The following is an 18,770-nucleotide window of genomic DNA, read 5'->3' as shown; positions in this document are numbered from 1 at the left end:
TTTTTTTTTACCTAAATCCCATTATTCTGATGTGAGATCATATACTGTATAGTGTGGGGGAAAAAATGGCTTATTTATTTTGTCCATTCAGAGCTAGCAAAATGTGGAAATAGCCACACGATTACGTAAAAAAAATGCTTGTTTGACGTCAGCGCGAGGACACTTCCGTATTTTGCAGAGAGATACACAGAATACAAAAGCCACTGTATACCACAGTATTATGATCTCCTCACTAGAACAATAGGATGTACTGTAGGTTCAAAATGTCCCTTTAAAAATGTCCACTGAGTCCACTCTGTAATATTTTTGGGCAGCATCCTCCATTATTTCAGAGCATAATTGGAGGCATACGTCACTGTCTTACGGGGAGCCTTTGGGACTATTCAGTAAGTCGGCTGACAGAAACTCAGTAACCTGGCAGGACAGGGAGAAAGAGATAGAGAAAGAGAGACAGACAGACAGACAGAGAGAGATAGAGAGAGGGGAGACAAACATTATTATAGAAGAACTGAATGGAGAAATAGGACAACATACCTGTACATGGGACATGCAGGTGTTTGCAAATAGCAAAATCCTCCATCTTAATTAGTGTAAAAATGTACTCAAATGGATTTTCAGTCCATTTGGGTCCATTGTTTGGAAGCAGAAGTTCGGAGGGAGGTATAACGACAGACCTTCCCAAAAGAGAAAATAATTAACATGGTTTGATACTAACTGTTCCAGCCTTTGTTACAGTCTTACAGTCTTTGTACAGGGTCTGACCCCCTGGGGCTGTGCGGCGGAGTATTGATAACCAGTCGCTTCACCAATAAGCCTCTCAGTCTCAGACAATAGAATGGCCTTTCCTCTTAAGCCTAACATCGCATGCGTACGCTCCGATGGAATGAATAATGAATACATTGACATTTCCGCGGGATAATCAATGGCATACGAGCGATCGCATTAGGGTCCCTCATGGACATACCTCGTTGTTCAATAACGTCGGTCATTTCCTCAGCCGTATCGACGTGCTCGCCGGACCGTGCGCTCACCTCGCGCGCCTCCTGTTGAATTTCACATGAGGGGTTGGGCTGTGAATATTTAAAGGCGGCGGGGAGGGGATGGCCTCGGAGCACGACGGAGGACGAGACAGCTGCCACCGATCCACACAGGTTGCGCTCTGATTATTTGGATAGTGACACCAAACGTGCCATTCCTTGACAGGTGCTCACGTAGACATGTATTTTGGTTGTACTGTATGACCGCTGCGCGTGCGCGCACATACACGCACACACACACACGCGCACACGCACGCGCACGAACACACACACACACACACACACACACACACACACACACACACACACATACACACAGCAGGCAGGTGCGCTCATTAGCCTGAGGACAGGTCTGTTAGTGCAGACCTACCATCTCACTGCATGAGGCATGAGCTCATATGGCTCAGAGCCTTCCCTCCCACACACACACACACACACACACACACACACACACACACACACACACACACACACACACACACACACACATGCACACACGCGCACACACACACACACACACACACACACACACACACACACACACACACACACACACACACACACACACACACACACACACACACACACACACACACACACACAGCATACATGCACACAATCATATTGTATCCCTCCTACACCAATAAATCTCTGAGGCGTCCTGGAGACTGCTGGAATCAATCAGCGTTAGAGAGCTGATGGATGGATGGATGGATGGATGGATGGATGGATGGATGGGTGGATGGACGGACAGAGGGAGGGAGGAAGGGAGGGAGGGGGAGATAGGAGGGGTTGAGCCGAGCACAGAGCCCCGAGCCAGAGACAGAGGAACCAAACAGACCATTGACTCCCCAGGGATGCTATTATACACCCCAAGAGAAAGACATACAGGGAGGGCAGGGAAACACACTCACTCACACACACACACACGCACACACGCACACACACGCACACGCATGCACACATAAAACAGAATATATACACAAACACCTGCAAATCCAGTGAGGGGTAATGTGGTAGCAGCACTTTGACATTGATTTGTTTTTCTGCCCCCGCACTCATCCCCCATTTCTTCATCTCTCACTCTGCATTCCCTTGTTAGACTCCCCTCTGACACATCACAGCGTCTCGGCAGAGAGAGGGGGGGGACTAGTTGGGGGGAGGGGGGGGGGTAGGCGGAGATGAAGGAGCAGATGAGGATGAGAGGAGATAGGAGGAGAGAAAGGGGAGTGGAGGGTTCGGGTGGGGGTGGCGATGAAGGAGCAGATGAGGATGGGAGGAGAAGAGATAGGAGGGGAGAGGAAGAGAGATATGGAGGAGTGGAGAGGAGGAGAGGGGAAGCACAATAAGCTGACAGCTGACAATGGAATGTGTGTGTGTGTGTGTGTGTGTGTGTGTGTGTGTGTGTGTGTGTGTGTGTGTGTGTGTGTGTGTGTGTGTGTGTGTGTGTGTGTGTGTGTGTGTGTGTCGTCCCCCAGCGTGTTGGCCCTGTACACAGATCAGCAGCTGCCACAGTCAATATGGATCATAAGCAATATTTGCCAAGCATGTTGACCCACGGGTTGCCTCCCTAAACACACACTGTACGATCTCTGAACTGATGCAGCTGCGGCATCAAACCCCCCCCCCCCCTTCCAACACACACACACACACACACACACACACACACACACACACACACACACACACACACACACACACACACACACACACACACACACACACACACACACACACACACATTCTTCTTCACTAATGATGGTCTTCCTCCACCCAAACAAAATCTCCGGCCTTTGTCTTCTCACACAAACAACGATTAAAAGGCGTTTGAAGAGAAAGCGCTGCTTAAAAAGTATAGTGTCGAACCTCCCACAGAGCAAGTTCTGCTTCCTCTGTCAGAAGACAGCTGTTTTTTTGTACTCTCATTGCTGACTCTCTCCCGCTCTCTCTCTCTCTCTCCCAGATTTCGAGGAGCCAGAAGACCCCTCCACGCGCTCCTTCTTCTCTGAAATCATCTCGTCCATCTCTGACGTGAAGTTCAGCCACAGCGGGCGTTACCTGATGACCAGGGACTACCTCACTGTGAAGGTCTGGGACCTTCACATGGAGAACAAGCCACTGGAGACCTTCCAGGTATGGACCACTGCTCTGTCTGTTGCCCTTGTTCTACTCTTAGAGAGATTGGCTTGAGTTACAACTCTACTCGGACCGCTTTTTCACCAAATCTCTCGCCAGAAATAACCGATCTACAAGCTCAAAACATGGCGCGTTTTGAGCTTGTAGATCGGCTATTTTTGACCAACGTTCCTCCTAGAATAGGCTTGCTGGGGTTCAAGTGGTTACTGAAAGTAATAACCACGATGATGTTAATAATATTTAAAAGAACAGGAAGAAGCTTAATGCGTTTATAACTCTCAAACGTATTTTCTACCACTATACGTTAATCAGTAATTGACCTTCTTGACCTCGATCTTTGGCCTTTGACCACCAAATTGTGCCATATGTCAGTTATTGAGTTGGAGATCTAATATATGAAGTTTTATGGTCTTTGGTTGTGACTTGATGATGATGCATTGCATTGAGTCATTGTGGACAGACTGACACTCAAACAGACATGTGGAAGCAATTGCTTAATGACTCAACTATTAACTATTGTGGTGGAAGAAAGACAAACGGTACAGTGTGTGCAGACGTTAGATAGGTTTCCTTCCCCACACAGGGTTGTTGTGAGGATTGATTTAACCACTTAAACCATATATGGTTGACCTGAGTCCCTCAGGGCTCTATACCTGTGTGTTTTCTGTTTTGTGATTTTGCGGGGAAAGCTTTCGCCTAAAATAGTTGATCGACCAGCTCACAACGCGTCACAACGCGTCAGTGTGTGTGTGTGTGTGCGTGTGCGTGTGCGTGCATGTGCGTGTGTGTGTGTGTTTTGCACACCGTATTCACCCCGATTCGCATATGGACGAGTTTGTAAATAAGGCTTAGCGTCGGAAGCAAATCAAACTTTATTGATTTGGGATGCGATCACTCAACATAATCCTGTTCCACCGTCGCCCCGCCCCCACCTATAAACCTGCCATCTCCAGCAATTACCACAGGAAGACTTATTGAGCCGTGCGTCCACATAGGGATGACTGATAGTGACTGAAACCGCCGGAGCCCGAGGAGCAAAACCTCCCACTGCGAGGTCATCGGGGGTCAGATCCTCACTGTCTGATCATGGGCAGCCATTTTAAGGAGGTCACGATTGATAAGGTCATCTGCAGGCCTCTGGGGAGTCCCCCACTTTCCAATTCCACTCCCGTTTCCACCTGCTGCTGAGCATCTTAACGTGGGTCAGTGGGGTTGAAGGGATTACTGAAAGTAGAGCTTAAGGTCTGCGTGGTAGACCGCTGCGCGGCCAGGTGACCGACCGTTAATGCCGCAAAAACACATTTAAATCCCTTAGTGGTGAGGCGAGGATTGGACGCTTGTTTGCTAGATCGATAGATAGAAGGATAGATAGATAGATGTCGTAGATAGACCTTTTTTGATCCCACAAGGGAATTTCAGTTGTCATAAAAGCACCACAGTTGGCAAGAAAAACAGGACAGGTGAGAGTAGAGAGATACATTTCATTTAAATTTTATTAGAGTGTCAAATCAGGATGAGTTAAAGGGATAGTTCACCCCCAAAATTACTTTTTTTTCTATCGATTAGTCACCCCATGGAGACTTGAATTCATGGAGATTTTTAAATTTTTGTTGCATTCCTACGCCAATAATTTAATGACCGGCAGTGGTTCATAGGAGACACAAAGAGTCTCCTTTGTATCTCCTACCGGAACCGCTGCCTACCGGTCCGCTGGTCATCAAATTATTGGTTTAGGAATGCGACAAAAATAAAAAATATCCATTAATTCAAGTCTCCATGGGGTGACTAATCGATAAGAAAAAAGTTATTTTTTGGGTGAACTATCCCTGTAAGACACTTTACATAATAGAGCAGAGACCTGATGTTTTACCCAAGAGCTAGCATTTGGCGACAGTGGCGAGGAAAAAGCTTGAGAAGAAAGAAATCTCGAGCAGAACAACAATAATTATTATTATAACAGCAACAACAATACTAACAACAATAATAAAGAATAAGAAGAATTATTATTATTATTATTATATTATTATAATAAGAATAAGGTCTTCACTCCTTGGGGTGTTTTTGGTCGCTGTATATTTGCACATAATGTGAAATTTGTCCAATTCTAGGAGTTAGCAGCCGTTGGTTGTAGTGCTCAGGGAGCAGTTAGGGTTAAGTGTCTCGCTCACCCAACCCGATCGCCAGAGGAAACGTTCTCATTGAACGTTTTTTGAAAGTTTCTCAAAATCCGTGCAGAGACTACTGGAGAACCACAAATTCCGTGCATAGCCGCCTCACATCTCCCCCATTGTGACTAAACCATTTCGGAGGCGCGCAGTCTCAAGGGAATTGTCGCCATGTGAAGGACCACCAAGCGAGCTAAAGCGAGCGAGTTGCCGTCCTGAACATTGCGACATTCCCTTGAGCCTACTCAGCGCCGTTTGAGTTACGTACCGATAGGCACAGAATCGTAAATTTTGTTGTGGGGACTGCTCTACTTCCTGGTATTTCCGGGTTGCGACTGGTTACGCCCACCGTGGGACTCCCCGTACATATGCACGGAATTTGGGGGTTTCTAGGCGACTATGCACGGAATGACGTGCACAAATCCGTGCAATGTGTACTAATTCTCTGGCGATCAGGCTGGCTCACCACATGTGAGGCTTGGAATCGAACCTGGGAACTTTGCCTTCCCAGGCGGGCTCTCTAACCATTCAGCTATGGCCGCCCAATAATAGCAGCTATAATAACAGTCCGCAGTCATATTCCATTGAGACCCATGATACACAGCCGGGGGTCACAATCCATGGGAGCCTGCGAAACGAGAAAGCACGAAAAAGCAGAGGAAGTTGAGTTGGTGACATTCATTGATTGGACATGAATGCACAGAGATGGAGAGAGGGAGCATTACAGAGGAAGGAGATGAGACAGAATAAGGAGAGATACAACTAAGATTCAATATTACAAATAATCTTATAAGAATAAACAAGTTGGGGGGCATGGGGGCACAGCGCTGTCGCCTCACAGCTAGAAGGTCCTGGGTTCGATTCCCGCCGGGGACGCTGTTGGCGCTGGGGGCGTGTCCTCTCCTCCGCGTCATCAGTGCCCATACCCTAGGTGGGGTTGGCCAAAGGGCCTTTCTGTGGGGAGTTTGCATGTTCTCCCCGTGTCCCCTACGGGAGGCCGGGGCCGGGGCGCCTGATGGAGGGGAAAGGAACTGGTTGGAATAACGTGTTCCTTCCATGCGCTACGTCCAACCAGAGAACCTCCCTCCTGTCAGGTGATAAGAAGTGGCTTCATGCATTGAAGGAGGCTAGGCCTAGGCTCTCCCTAGGCTGGCAGAGGGATAGTAGCGCCCAGGATTACATAGGCAATTGGCACTGGGTGGGAAAATATGGGTTACAAAATCGTGGGATAAAAAAAAGAATAAACAAGTAGTAATTGTAGGCATAGGTATCACTGTGTGTGTGTGTGTGTGTGTGTGTGTGTGTGTGTGTGTGTGTGTGTGTGTGTGTGTGTGTGTGTGTGTGTGTGTGTGTGTGTGTGTGTGTGTGTGTGTGTGTGTGTGTGTGTGTGTGTGTGTGGTTATTATCACCATTTCTGACCTATCCCAATCTGTATAATGGATAACATGCATTTGTCTTGTGTTTTCCAGGTTCATGACTATCTACGGGGTAAGCTGTGTTCCCTGTATGAGAACGACTGCATCTTTGACAAGTTTGAGTGTGTCTGGAACGGAACAGACAGGTGAGATCCGTTCATCATCTTTTCTATTCATCTATCTATCCATTCATCAGCTACATCCAACAAGCATCCATTAATTTTTATTATCTAACCATACTTATTCATCCACCAATCCATCCATTTATCAATTCACGGATAAATGAAAAACAAGTGTTTTATCTCTCATCTCTCTCTCTCTCTCTCTCTCTCTCTCTCTCTCTCTCTCTCTCTCTCTCTCTCTCTCTCTCTCTCTCTCTCTCTCTCCAGTGTGATAATGACCGGCTCCTATAACAACTTCTTCCGGATGTTTGATCGGAACACCAAACGTGACGTCACATTGGAAGCGTCCAGGGAGAACAGCAAACCCAGAGCCATCCTCAAACCACGCAAGGTACCACAGTCTGCATTAACAGTGTCACCTTCCTTTAAAGGTTCTATGACATTCATTTTCACTTTTTTTATTTTTTATGTTTTTTGGGGAGTTTTATGACCTCAATTACACCCCAAAAAATTGGACTTTGAACATTCAGTGGATTTTCTGTGGTCTGGGGTTTTCTGAATAATTAGGCTGAAAAGTAATCTGAGCTTGGCCCTTCGGCAGTGAGGTCACAGCCGATTAATCCCGCCCCCTCTCCTCCTCGCCCCTCCCCTCCCCTATCCTTTCATTTGGGGGGGGGGGGGGAGCAGAGGCGATGATTGACAGGCAAAATCCCTCAGCAGCGACACCCGCAGGTGGAATTTTTTGTTAAAACTTTCTATACACGTTTGAAGGACCATGACAAAGACTTTTAATGTGTGGTAAAACTGAACGTCATGAAACCTTTAAGTTACCACAGCCTGTATCAACTCTGTCACCTTCCTTTAAGTAACCACAGCCTGTATCAACTCTGTCACCTTCCTTTAAGTAACCACAGCCTGTATCAACTCTGTCACCTTCCTTTAAGTAACCACAGCCTGTATCAACTCTGTCACCTTCCTTTAAGTAACCACAGCCTGTATCAACTCTGTCACCTTCCTTTAAGTTACCACAGTCTGCATCAAGACTGTATGCTAGAACTGTAATATCATGGTACAGTATATAAAAGCAATAAGCCCCAAGAGGTCATGGTTTACAGTGATATACAACTGCTGAGAGGCATAAACCCTCTTAGCATTTCTACACTCACAGTAAACCACGGCCTTGCATGGCGTATTGCTTTAATAAAATGGTTACCAACCTTGGCAACATGAACATCATAGACATATATGCCTATTAAAACAGTATTAAGAACGATTCCCCTACAGCAATACTTTCTACAAGAAAGTAGTCCTTGCGACTTCCTGCACAAACAAGGAAATTGTTATGCAAATGCATGAAAGGTCCCTAACTGTGATAGTTATAAACACGCTGTTGTAAATGTGAAACAAATCAATATCGAGCAACCTCATGACCTATTTCTCACCTAGAATGTTATCAGAAGCTGTTAGAAGTCTTTACTGAGCATTTTACAACGGCTTTGAACACGGCTCAGCCAATCATAACCAAGGACTGGAACTATCCCCATGCAACAGATTTGAACCTGTAACATCTTAAACGATGGGCTGTGGGTCAACAGACTTCTCCAAAATGTCTGATAAGGACTGGAGAATCTGGACCCAAAAGTTAATAGCAAATGTTGGGGAATTGCCAAAACACACACTCCATCCCAAGTACATGGAGAACTTTACTTTAGAGAAATGGAATCTATTCACATTAACCACTTAACAGTAGCATCCCTATTCTGGGTATGTTGTAATAGGCGAACATTCGCAGATTCACAGATCTACAAGCTCACAATGAATCGTGTTGTGACACATAGTGAGCTTGTAGATCAGGCTATTCTCGGCCAAGAGATTTGGCGTTGAGGGAAAAAGGCGTGGGCCAAGGATAGACCCCTGGGGGACATCGGTCAACGGAGTATGTAGGGTTTAAGAGGTTAAACTGCAACAACCCATGCTTTACAAAGGCTTGGGCCTCTGTAAAAATTGCATCCTGATTCAAGACTGAGTCTATCTATTCCAGATGAATGTCTGGCCTTCTTGAAAAGTCATGTTAATAAAAATAGGAATGCATTGAAACGTAAGTGAAAACCTCAGGGCAAATCTTTGTTTGCACTGATGATTGAAACAGGGGCATGTGAGCACGTTTGAATGCTATGCGCTGAGCTGTGCATTGGTTGTCCTCCAGGTTTGCGTGGGCGGGAAGCGTCGCAAGGATGAGATCAGCGTTGACAGCCTGGACTTCAGCAAAAAGATCCTCCACACCACCTGGCACCCCCAGGAGAACATCATCGCCGTGGCAGCCACCAACAACCTCTACATCTTCCAGGACAAGGTCAACTAGAGGGCAGACCCTGCCCCTCGCTGACCCCTGACCCCACGCTTGAGGGGGCCAAAGGGAGAGGTGGAGAAGGAAGGAGAGACAGAGAGAGTGTGTTGGAGAGAAATGAACTCCCTGGTAAATACATCCTCCTCTCCTCTCCTCATGTCTATAGTTGCAGTTGGTCTCAAGTTACACTTCTCTGCCGAGGATATGCAGAGTTTTCCGGAAAAGGGGCGTATCCAGTGACTGAATGGGTATTTCATGGTTTCAGACTGGGACAGCGTGAATGCTGGGAAAGCAGGAATTAACGGGACACAAGCTGGAGACACGGCTTGAAGAACAAAAACACGTACCCCTAAAAGGTCAGAACGGAAACAATAGACAACCACCGCACAAGCTGCTCCTTTTCCTCAGTTTGACTTGTGATTTTAAGTTATCTATAGCTGCGCGGACACACTGGAGGAGGAATGCTGGGTATTCATGCAACAAACAGGATTGCTGGATGAATATTATCATGTAGCAGTCCTCTGCAACCTCCTCCCCATGAAAATAAAACCATGGGTTTGGATTGGAGAGCAGTGAACATAGAGCACACAGACAGACAGACAGACAGAAATACAGACAGTCACGCCAACACGATGGCGGCTTCTTGTCACATAGCAACAGTGCCCTCTGTTTTTCAATCTGCACATGCCAACGCGCATGCATGTGACCAACCCCCCAGGAGAAGCTATTGGACAGTCCAAAAACTGTGTCTGCAGAGCCCCCTGGTGGACAGACTGTTATACTCTGAACCCTGAATCCAGACTTTTCTTGGTAGCACTGTAAGTGAGAGAGATTTCTAAGCCCTGTTATACTTAGTTGCATTACTGTGTCACGCGACAAAAAAATAGCAGGTCTAACAGATGTGCTATTTTTGGTGCCCGACACTGGCACGCAACTAAGTATAAATCAAGAATTGTTGTTTCTGCCTGTGAAACGATGACCGACACGGTTTCACTTCTTGTTGTTTCGTGTCTCCCGCGACGAGAGCACTGTAGTCAATGTGAATGCGGCCCCTCCCAGGCCGGACGGTCAACCGTTTTGATTTAATGCTGTTATTATTTTATTGAGTCCTTCTCTTGGTCATTATTAATGATTCTGTTTTCGAAGATGTGGTGCCTTCTTTTGGTATGTGGGGGTTTGATGTAAAGGGTGGGACTGGGTGGGGGGGTTGGTGGGGTCGTTGTGGGTGGGTGGGACGGGTGGGATGGGCAGAGGGACCGAGTACAAAGCAGGAGTGTGAATGTTTCTAAATTAAATTGTAACTTAGGAATCCCCCCCCCCTCTCTCTACACAAAATTAAACTTAAAACAATGTATAAAGAATTCTACTCCAGTTCCATTTGGAGAAGTGCTTGCGGCTGCATACAGCTCTGGTTTATAGGCTTATGAGTCCAAGGTTGAACCCAAATCTGAATCATTCCCTCTTTCTCTTCCCGTCTGTGTATGGTCAAGCTCCGGCATTGTTCTGCTGTCGTCTAGCTAGCTTATTGTCAAACATACAGTTCATACTTTGTAGAACATGAGCAAAGGTCTTCTCCGAATCAGCAGCTGATTCTGCATACATGACATGCAACAGAAAGCATTTATTTCTGTAGAATTTCAAGCGGTTCGCCTGTTCATCCTTTGTTTTATTCAACACAAAATATGAACAAATGCAAGCAGTGTGAATCGCTGTATGAAAAAAAAGGATTGTGTTTTTAAAGCAACCGGAAGTCGTGTGCTGAATGCTGTGTGCTGGATGTGGTCCCCAAATCACCCCGGTTACTCAGAAAACATTCTGTGTGCTACTGTATGTACTGTATGTTTCCCAGTAAACCAGCTTTCAGATGCATGATGTCCCAAACAGACAGAGTGAGGATGTATTGTGATTAGGAAGAAGCAATCTAATTTTGTCCCGATGTACAGTATGCAAAGTGACTCCTCCCGTCTCAAACTGCACTCCATCTAATAGAACCAATTTGAAGAAAAACTGTATTTAAACCGCTTAGCAGAATAACATTGTTGCCGCTCGGTCTGAATCCCTTGAACGTTGGAGTTTATTTGGGTAGTCCTTCACAAATGACCTGTAGAAGATGAAGCCCCATAGAAAAATAAATATTTTGTATCGCATAATCTTGGACGTCAACTCTAAATCTGTTGGCATAACGTAATGTTAGCGTAGGTGTTGCATGTGTCGCGTTTTGATTAATGAAGCTGACAGCCTGCGTATAGTCATTGAACATCTCTACAGATCATCATGAGGAACTATGCAATTGAAAGCTCCGCTCTCCGGTCGCTCCCATATAGTAGCCTGTTTTCAGTGGACTTGTTTTCAGGCCAGGCCCGGCGTCACGGGGGGCGTGAGGGGGCGACAGGCCCCAAACCGGACCATCTCTCCCCCTAAGTCAATACTGCCAGTATAAAAAAAACCTTCTGGTACTTTTTAATTAATAGCGTTTCGGCGTCAAGCCTTCCTCAGCGTGTTAAGAAAGTGGTCAGTGGTGTTGTGTGTACTGGAAGGGACAAACAGACATGACATGATCATAGACATGACAAGGACTTCAGCTGCTGTCGGTAAAAAATAGATAACTTAAGCGTGTTAACCACTTTGAACCTGGAGTCCCTATTTTGGCCTTTCAAAAACGTTAAAACCGATAAATACATTTAGAAATAAATAATAATAAAAATCGTTTTTAGTCCATTGTACAACAATGTTGCCCACCGAAAATAGCTGTTCCACGAGCTCACTGAGCTTGTGGATCAGCTATTTTTGATGACACCGTTGTATGAAGGTTTATAAATCAGGCGTATGTGAGACAGGGAAGGGCTTGTCTGAGACCAGTGCCGAGAGGCAGAAACTCCCATATTAGGCGAGGGGACAAGGGACTGGGGTCGATGCTGTGAAATCAGGGAATTAGAAAGTGTGATTCCTTTGAACAGTAATGTCTTCTAAACAACCTCCTTTGTGAAACCTCTAATTGAAAATAAAAAAATAAAAAACTTTTATAGCTCAGAATGTATTGAAATGCAATTAATTAATTTCCATGCAGTCTTTATGCTTACTGGATTTTTCTTTGAATAATAAAAAAAAGAATAAAGATGTGCAAGTTCACCTCCTGCTTTATGGATTTTTTCTGTTTACTTCAACTGAGGTGAAAAATATCTGTTTTGTATGCTTCCTACAGTATGTATTTCATCAAGATGTCTTTTTCAGTACTTTCTGGTAGAACAAGAGCGCCCTCGTGTGGATGAAAAGTGAATTGGACAAGTGTGTTGGTCCTAACTTTAAAACTTTGAGTTGCACCGAGTTGATTCACTCTCCATGTTCACTATTCCACAAGTCAAATATTTTTGTCTTTTTAGAAAATGCAGAATGGAACTATCCGGAGACTAGTCTGGGGTTCTTCAGTTTTGGGAGGACGAAAATCACAAACAAGTTTTTTTCTATGTTTGGTTCAAATTGAACCTCCGCAAACGTCTGAATAAATGAACAAGCCATCCTCCCTTTACAGAACATACATGCATCATGTCTTGTTTACAATAACTGATTCCAGATTGTGACTGTCACACTGGCTTAGCATATGGTTAAAACATGATGCCTTTATTATAGACATGATTAAACATTGTAAACCTAAGTGCTTTCTGAGAAACAATGTAGGCCTATTACATTGTTAAAAATCATTTCACAAACATCCGCAGCAAATCCAATGTAATAGCATGTCATGCTGGGCATGTAATTGCAGGGTTTTTCAAATGGTCCCAGTGCGACTGTAGATGATGTTACCCGTCGGCTGGGAATAGCTGCTGTCAATCAAACAGTGTCTTTATAACCGCGTGCACACAGACAAGCCCGGAGACAGACAGACGCCAGCGCTGCTGCGGTCGCTGATCATCCATCCATTTGTTCTCTGATGCGATTATTACCACCAGAGTTTCTGAGGTTACATTTTCTAGTAGTGTAGTTGATTTTTAAATAGGCCTACTCTAAATCTGCTGGTGGGATCCTTATACAGTGCTTTTCCTGCATTCTTTTTTTTATGTTCAATTCGTTCCTGGCTACCTTTGACTCAGTCTCTATTAGTTATCCTCCGTGTCTTGGGCTGAGATGGACAAGCTCTCCAGTGCGACCAACATGACTGTGGTGAACAGCTCCATCGACAGGTGGCCCTTCAACGAGCGGGGCTTCAGCGAGCACCTGGACCCCTTAGAGCTGAAGATACTCGTACCGGCCGTACTGGGGGTCATCTGCATCTTGGGCCTGGCGTGCAACCTCACCGCCATGGGCATCCTGGTCTACTGCGCTCACAAGGGCAAAGTCTCTCTCATCAACTCCCTCATCTTCAACCTGATGTTCGCTGACGCGCTGGTGCTGACGTTCGCCGCGCCGTTCCGAGCCGCCGCCTACTCCGAGGCCAGCTGGAGGCTGGGCTGGGCCGTGTGCAAGACGGCCGACTGGTTCCTTCAGTCCTGCATGGCAGCAAAGAGCTTCACGGTGGCGATCATGGCCAAAGCCTGCTACCGCTACGTCTCCCACCCGGGAAAGCAGGTCAGCATCCGCATGGGTTCCATCCTGGTGGTGCTGATGTTCACCTGGACGTCCGCCTGCTTCGTCACCATGCCGCACTGGCTGTTCGCCGCGCTGCAGAGGGATGAGAGTCGGGGGCTGGTGTGCGTGATGGCCGTCCCCCCCAAGGCCAGCGACTTCATGTCGGCGTACGTGAAGGCGTACCCCCTGGCGGTTTACTGCGCGCCGCTGAGTGTCTCCCTGCTGTATTTCTGGAAGGCATACGGCCGCTGCCAGCAGCGCTCCAGCAAAACCCAGAACCTCCGCACGCAGATCAGGTCCCGCAAGCTCACCCTGATGCTCTTCAGCCTCACCGTCGCCATGGCGATCCTCTGGCTGCCGCAGTGGGTGGTGTGGGTGTGGGAGAGGCATCTGGCGGAGAGAGAGAGCGAGGGTGCTCATCCCTTCCTCCGCCCTCCTCCCCTCCTCCTCTCCCTCTCCTCTCAGCTGCTCACCTTCTCCCTGTCGCTGGTGAATCCCATCATCGTCCTCTCCCTCTCCGAGGAGTTCCGAGAGGGCTTCCGCGGGCTGTTCAGGCGGCTCACGTTCCGCCAGCAGCATCCACCGAGGCCGGGACCCCACACCCCGACCTCTCAGCGGGCGCCTCGCCCCAGACCGGAGTCGTCCTCGCACCCGCCCAGAGGGGACCGGGCCCTCCGTTTGAGCTTGGGGCACGGTCCCAGGAGGGAGGCCCAACCGAAGGTGGAGCAAGCGGTACGAGGGGGGGACGAGGATGCAGATGGAATTGTCTTACCTGACGTGGAGCAGTTCTGGCACGAGAGAGAGACGACGCTGACTGACGAAAACGACCCGGTGCCCTGGGAGCACCAGGACAAACGGGGGACAAAGTAACAGAGAGGTGGAACCGTTCGATTGCAAACGCAGTGTATGTCTACTCATCTTGTTATTGGAGTCTTCAACTTTATAACAATGTTACATGACCAGTATTCTGTAAACTGTGTTTATGATGTTTTTCAAAGGTAAGATGTGCTGAATATATAATATAGTAGAAGAGCAGTGTCTTATGGTATGGTAATAATGTGGTCCTGGATTTAATTGTTTTATGCAGAAAATTTGTAATACTGTATGCCTTTGCGTGGCGCACAGTCAAATCTGTGCACCAATGAAATCGGTTCATTAATTCCGAGAGTGTAAAATGGACGTGTAAATTACACTCCAGATTTGATTAAAGCTGCACTATGTAACTTTCCTCTTCTACCCCAGATTTGAACCCGGTTTCCTGCGCAATTGCTGAAGCTATTGCTGAGCTAATAGAGCCTGCCTGCTTGCTCAGGGGATACATTTAATCTTGACCATCAGGTCAAAATTTGCGTCAGATCCTGTGTCTAGGTGAGACATGACCTTTGATACGGTCTAAATGTCTCAAGAGAAGAGCAGGGAGACAAAATACAACCACCCCAATTGTATAAGTTATATTGTATTAACATACTCTACAATACAGATTTGACAAAATCATATTTTATTCATTTAAAAAAGTTACACAGTTCCCCTTTACCACCAAATTAAATTAATCAAGAAATGAATCTGCACCCTGGATTTTACTGTGCTTTGATAGCTGTAAATAAAAGCATATCAGCAAAGGTGCATGATTATAATATAATGTAGATAAAAGAAAATCCATTCTCAATATGCCATGGTGTGGCTGACCACTGAAACATCAACACTGCAGCATTTGTATTTATAAAGCCATTCTTGGTAAACTGCCCATGATGTACATAAACTCTTACGTTTTTATTCTTGCAAGGTAGTCACAATTTATGATCTCAGAAGTGCTTTGTACTCAGTAGTGCATTGTACCTTCTGTTCCAAATGAGGCAAGATTAGCTTGTTCCAGTGTTTGATTTGTAAAAAAAAAAGGAAAAAGGGAAAACAGAGGGGGAGATCATTACAACCCGTATTTTTGTTATAAAAAAAAAACATCAAACATTTCTGAAAGAAATATTGGATTCCCCACCCCCACCATCACTTGAACACCTTATACCATCACTGGATAAGGCATAGGTTGATAGGTTGTCTATGACCTGCTCTTCCCTGTATTTCTTAATGCTGTGTAATGTGTTTATTTTCTTTATATATGTTGTTTAAAAAAAAAACATTTTAGTTTGTGTACTTTGTTGTTTTTGTCTGTTGTTTTATACTGCTTTAGCCCTGTCTTGGTCTCATTCATGAGAGTGAATGAATTGAGTCAGTTCAGTTGAAACACAATGGAGCTATGATGTCATTAACACTGAGATTGTGGCTGGCAGGAACACAAACACTCATGTCATCAGACAGTTTAAAGATTTAAAAATGTCAGAACTTTGGTAATGATTATTATACAAATCTGTATGGTAGAATATGTTAATACAATATAACTAGCACATATGCAAGTGAGTGGTGTGAGTCTCCCTCCTCTTCTATTGAGAAATGTACAGTCTGGTGTCTGTAACACTTGGTACACCTACTGGTTGACAAGAAGCACTGCCTGAAGCTGAGCTTGGTTGGTCTCTCATGCAGGAAAAGCAGGGTTAGAATCCTCCATAAAAGCTTTAAGCTGAAGGTTTAAACTGAACAAATCAGTAATTGATGGGCTTCTCCAGGACACTGCTGCAAACCACAAAGCATTTCCCACCGGTTATAGAAATTTATATTTTGAAGTGTGATTTAGAGGTGGAAACTATGATTTTTGTATTTTATGTTTTTTACAACAACAGTTCCTGTGTTTCGTCTTCATTGCGTGTTTGGAGAAATGTTTTCAATAAAGGCTGTCCTGAAAAACACAACTTTCGTGAGGTCTACATTTCTCGCTCGTCGTAAAAGAAACCTTGTATGTCCAAAGCCCGTCAAAAGATCTGTGTTTCAGTGGATCCAATATAGTCACTTCCGCTTCTCAAAAAAGTAGTGGAAAAAAGATCTACGAGCTCACATCGCGATACGAGTTTGTGAGTTTGTAGAAATGAGCCGAGCAAGTTCTGTCAGGGAATTCTATTCTCTATTCTCAACCAATCACATACTCACTTCGCATTGCTCATTCCTTGCTTGCCGTTTGCTGCTGTCTACTGCTGTCTGTGCTGCTGCTACTTTAAAGGGATAGTTCACCGCAAAATGACTTTTTCTATCGATTAGTCACCCCATGGAGACTTGAATTCATGGATATTTTCTAGTTTTTGTCGCATTCCTAAGACAATAATTTGATGACCGGCAGCAGTTCCGGTAGGAGACACAAAGAATCTCCTTTGTGTCTCCTACCGGAAACGCTGCCTACCGGTCTGCTGGTCATCAAATTATTGGCTTATTGTTTAATGCAACAAAAACAAAAAAATACCCATGAATTAAAGTCTCCATGGGGTGACTAATCGATAGACAACCTTTTTTTTTTGGGTGAACTATCCCTTTAAAACTTGCTGCTGACCCTCCACCACCCCAGCTACCACCTGTCGTTTTGGATCTACTTTTATGTACTGGGGATTCAGAGTACCTAAAAGAAGGTCAAATTCATCGCCAAACCAAAATAGATATAATTGCTCATTTTATATTCAATAAAATGCATTTTATCCATTCATGAGTTATCCTGACTGAACTGCTATACTTGCTCCTTTTTCCAACACTGTCACACGATGAAGTATAAAATAGAACATTCATGTACTGTATGAAAAAAACATAAAAATATGAAATATGGAGATACAAGGTTGCTGCCCTACAGCGATGATAAAAGAAAAGTCAGTCTTTAACTATAATTTGGTACTTATTTTAATGAATAAAACAATGTGTATGGTTGAGTATGCTAATACAATATAACTAATACATCTGCAGTGGTTGAAGCTCCCTACTCTTTAGAGCCTAGTGTCAGGTAGGATGACAAGTAGTACTGCCTTAAGCTGCAAGTGCAATATCAACCCCTGGATAAGTGGGGATTATGTCTTGGAAAAAGGTGATCTCTTGGGTGGGAGAACAGGGATCAAATCCTGGGTAGCACATAAAAGTAATAGATTTGCAGCAAATGTGTTAAAGGTACAGATTTAGCTGATCGGAGCTCATTCCGTAGTTTAGGGCAGTGGTCCTCAAAGTGGGAACCCCTTCAGGGACCCCCAGGAGTCCTTGAAGAGGTTCCAGGGGGTCCCCAGCTAAATGATTGATAGTTGGGAACAAAATGGACCCTTACAGGGTACAAATAGAATCAATTGGTTCCATTTGTATACACTCTGAGTTATGTCCGTGGCCTAATATACCAAAACTGGGGGTCCTTCTCATTCAGAACCACTGGTTTAGGGTCTATATGAGAACAAATGCTTGATTCCCTCGACATTCATTTGGTTAATTAAATACATTTCCACTAGGCCACCCATTATAATTAATGCCCTGGACACTAATTACGGGTAAAGGGCTTCCCTTCAAAGACACAGGGCGTCATTAAAGTGCCTATACCTCTATGGGGGTCTCATAAGGGATTCTCTTATTATTGATTTGAAAATGATAGGTCAGAAACTCGGTATGGCGAATTATCCTCCTATCCAGTGGTTTTCAAAGTGGGGGTCCTTGAGGGGGTTCCAGGGGGTCCCCAACCAAGAAGTAGTTTTAATTTTTACCATCATGCAATTCATTTCAAATGATGCAACACTTTATGAGTTTCAATACTTATATGTTTCAATATCACCACCATAGAGTGCTTTGCTTTGATTTAATTTAGTTAAATTTAAAGCTGCAATCCATAACTTTTTGTGTTACTAAAACATTTTAACCAATATGTATGGTATAGTATAACTGGTTGGTGGTGGTCTCCCTATTCTTCCATTCAGAAAATGGTGTTGGGTAGGACATCTACTGGTTGACAAGAGTTATTGCATGAAACTAATGGAAATAACCTAGCTTGACATGTGGCAGGCTATGTTATCGTCAAAGCAAGTGTTTAATGCATTTATGGCACAAACCATTTTTTTAAGGGAAAGGTACAGAAGTAAGTCTTTGTT

At 45.1% G+C, this 18,770-nt stretch overlaps 2 protein-coding genes across 2 annotated transcripts in view; both read left to right on the top strand.

The window, feature by feature from the left end:
- The window catches only part of ppp2r2ba (protein phosphatase 2, regulatory subunit B, beta a), a 41,267-nt gene extending 30,895 nt beyond the window's left edge, over nt 1-10,372 (top strand). The window contains exons 7-10 of the mRNA XM_084041208.1: nt 3,001-3,170; nt 6,808-6,899; nt 7,143-7,266; nt 9,082-10,372. Coding sequence (XP_083897334.1) covers nt 3,001-3,170; nt 6,808-6,899; nt 7,143-7,266; nt 9,082-9,237 — 542 coding nt within the window. The 3' untranslated portion in view covers nt 9,238-10,372. The remainder of the gene's footprint in view (nt 1-3,000; nt 3,171-6,807; nt 6,900-7,142; nt 7,267-9,081) is intronic.
- A 2,972-nt stretch (nt 10,373-13,344) lies between these two features.
- gpr151 (G protein-coupled receptor 151) lies at nt 13,345-14,655 on the top strand (the record flags this gene model as incomplete). Its single annotated transcript, XM_084041578.1, has 1 exon — nt 13,345-14,655. One exon carries the CDS (start codon nt 13,345-13,347, stop codon nt 14,653-14,655), a length of 1,311 nt encoding a protein of 436 aa, XP_083897704.1.
- Nucleotides 14,656-18,770: the final 4,115 nt, after the last annotated feature.

The sequence above is a fragment of the Gymnoscopelus microlampas genome, assembly GCF_963454915.1.
Source record: "Gymnoscopelus microlampas genome assembly, chromosome: 18".
Classification (NCBI taxonomy): Eukaryota; Metazoa; Chordata; class Actinopteri; order Myctophiformes; family Myctophidae; genus Gymnoscopelus; species Gymnoscopelus microlampas.
This window is presented reverse-complemented; position numbering and strand designations above follow the sequence as displayed.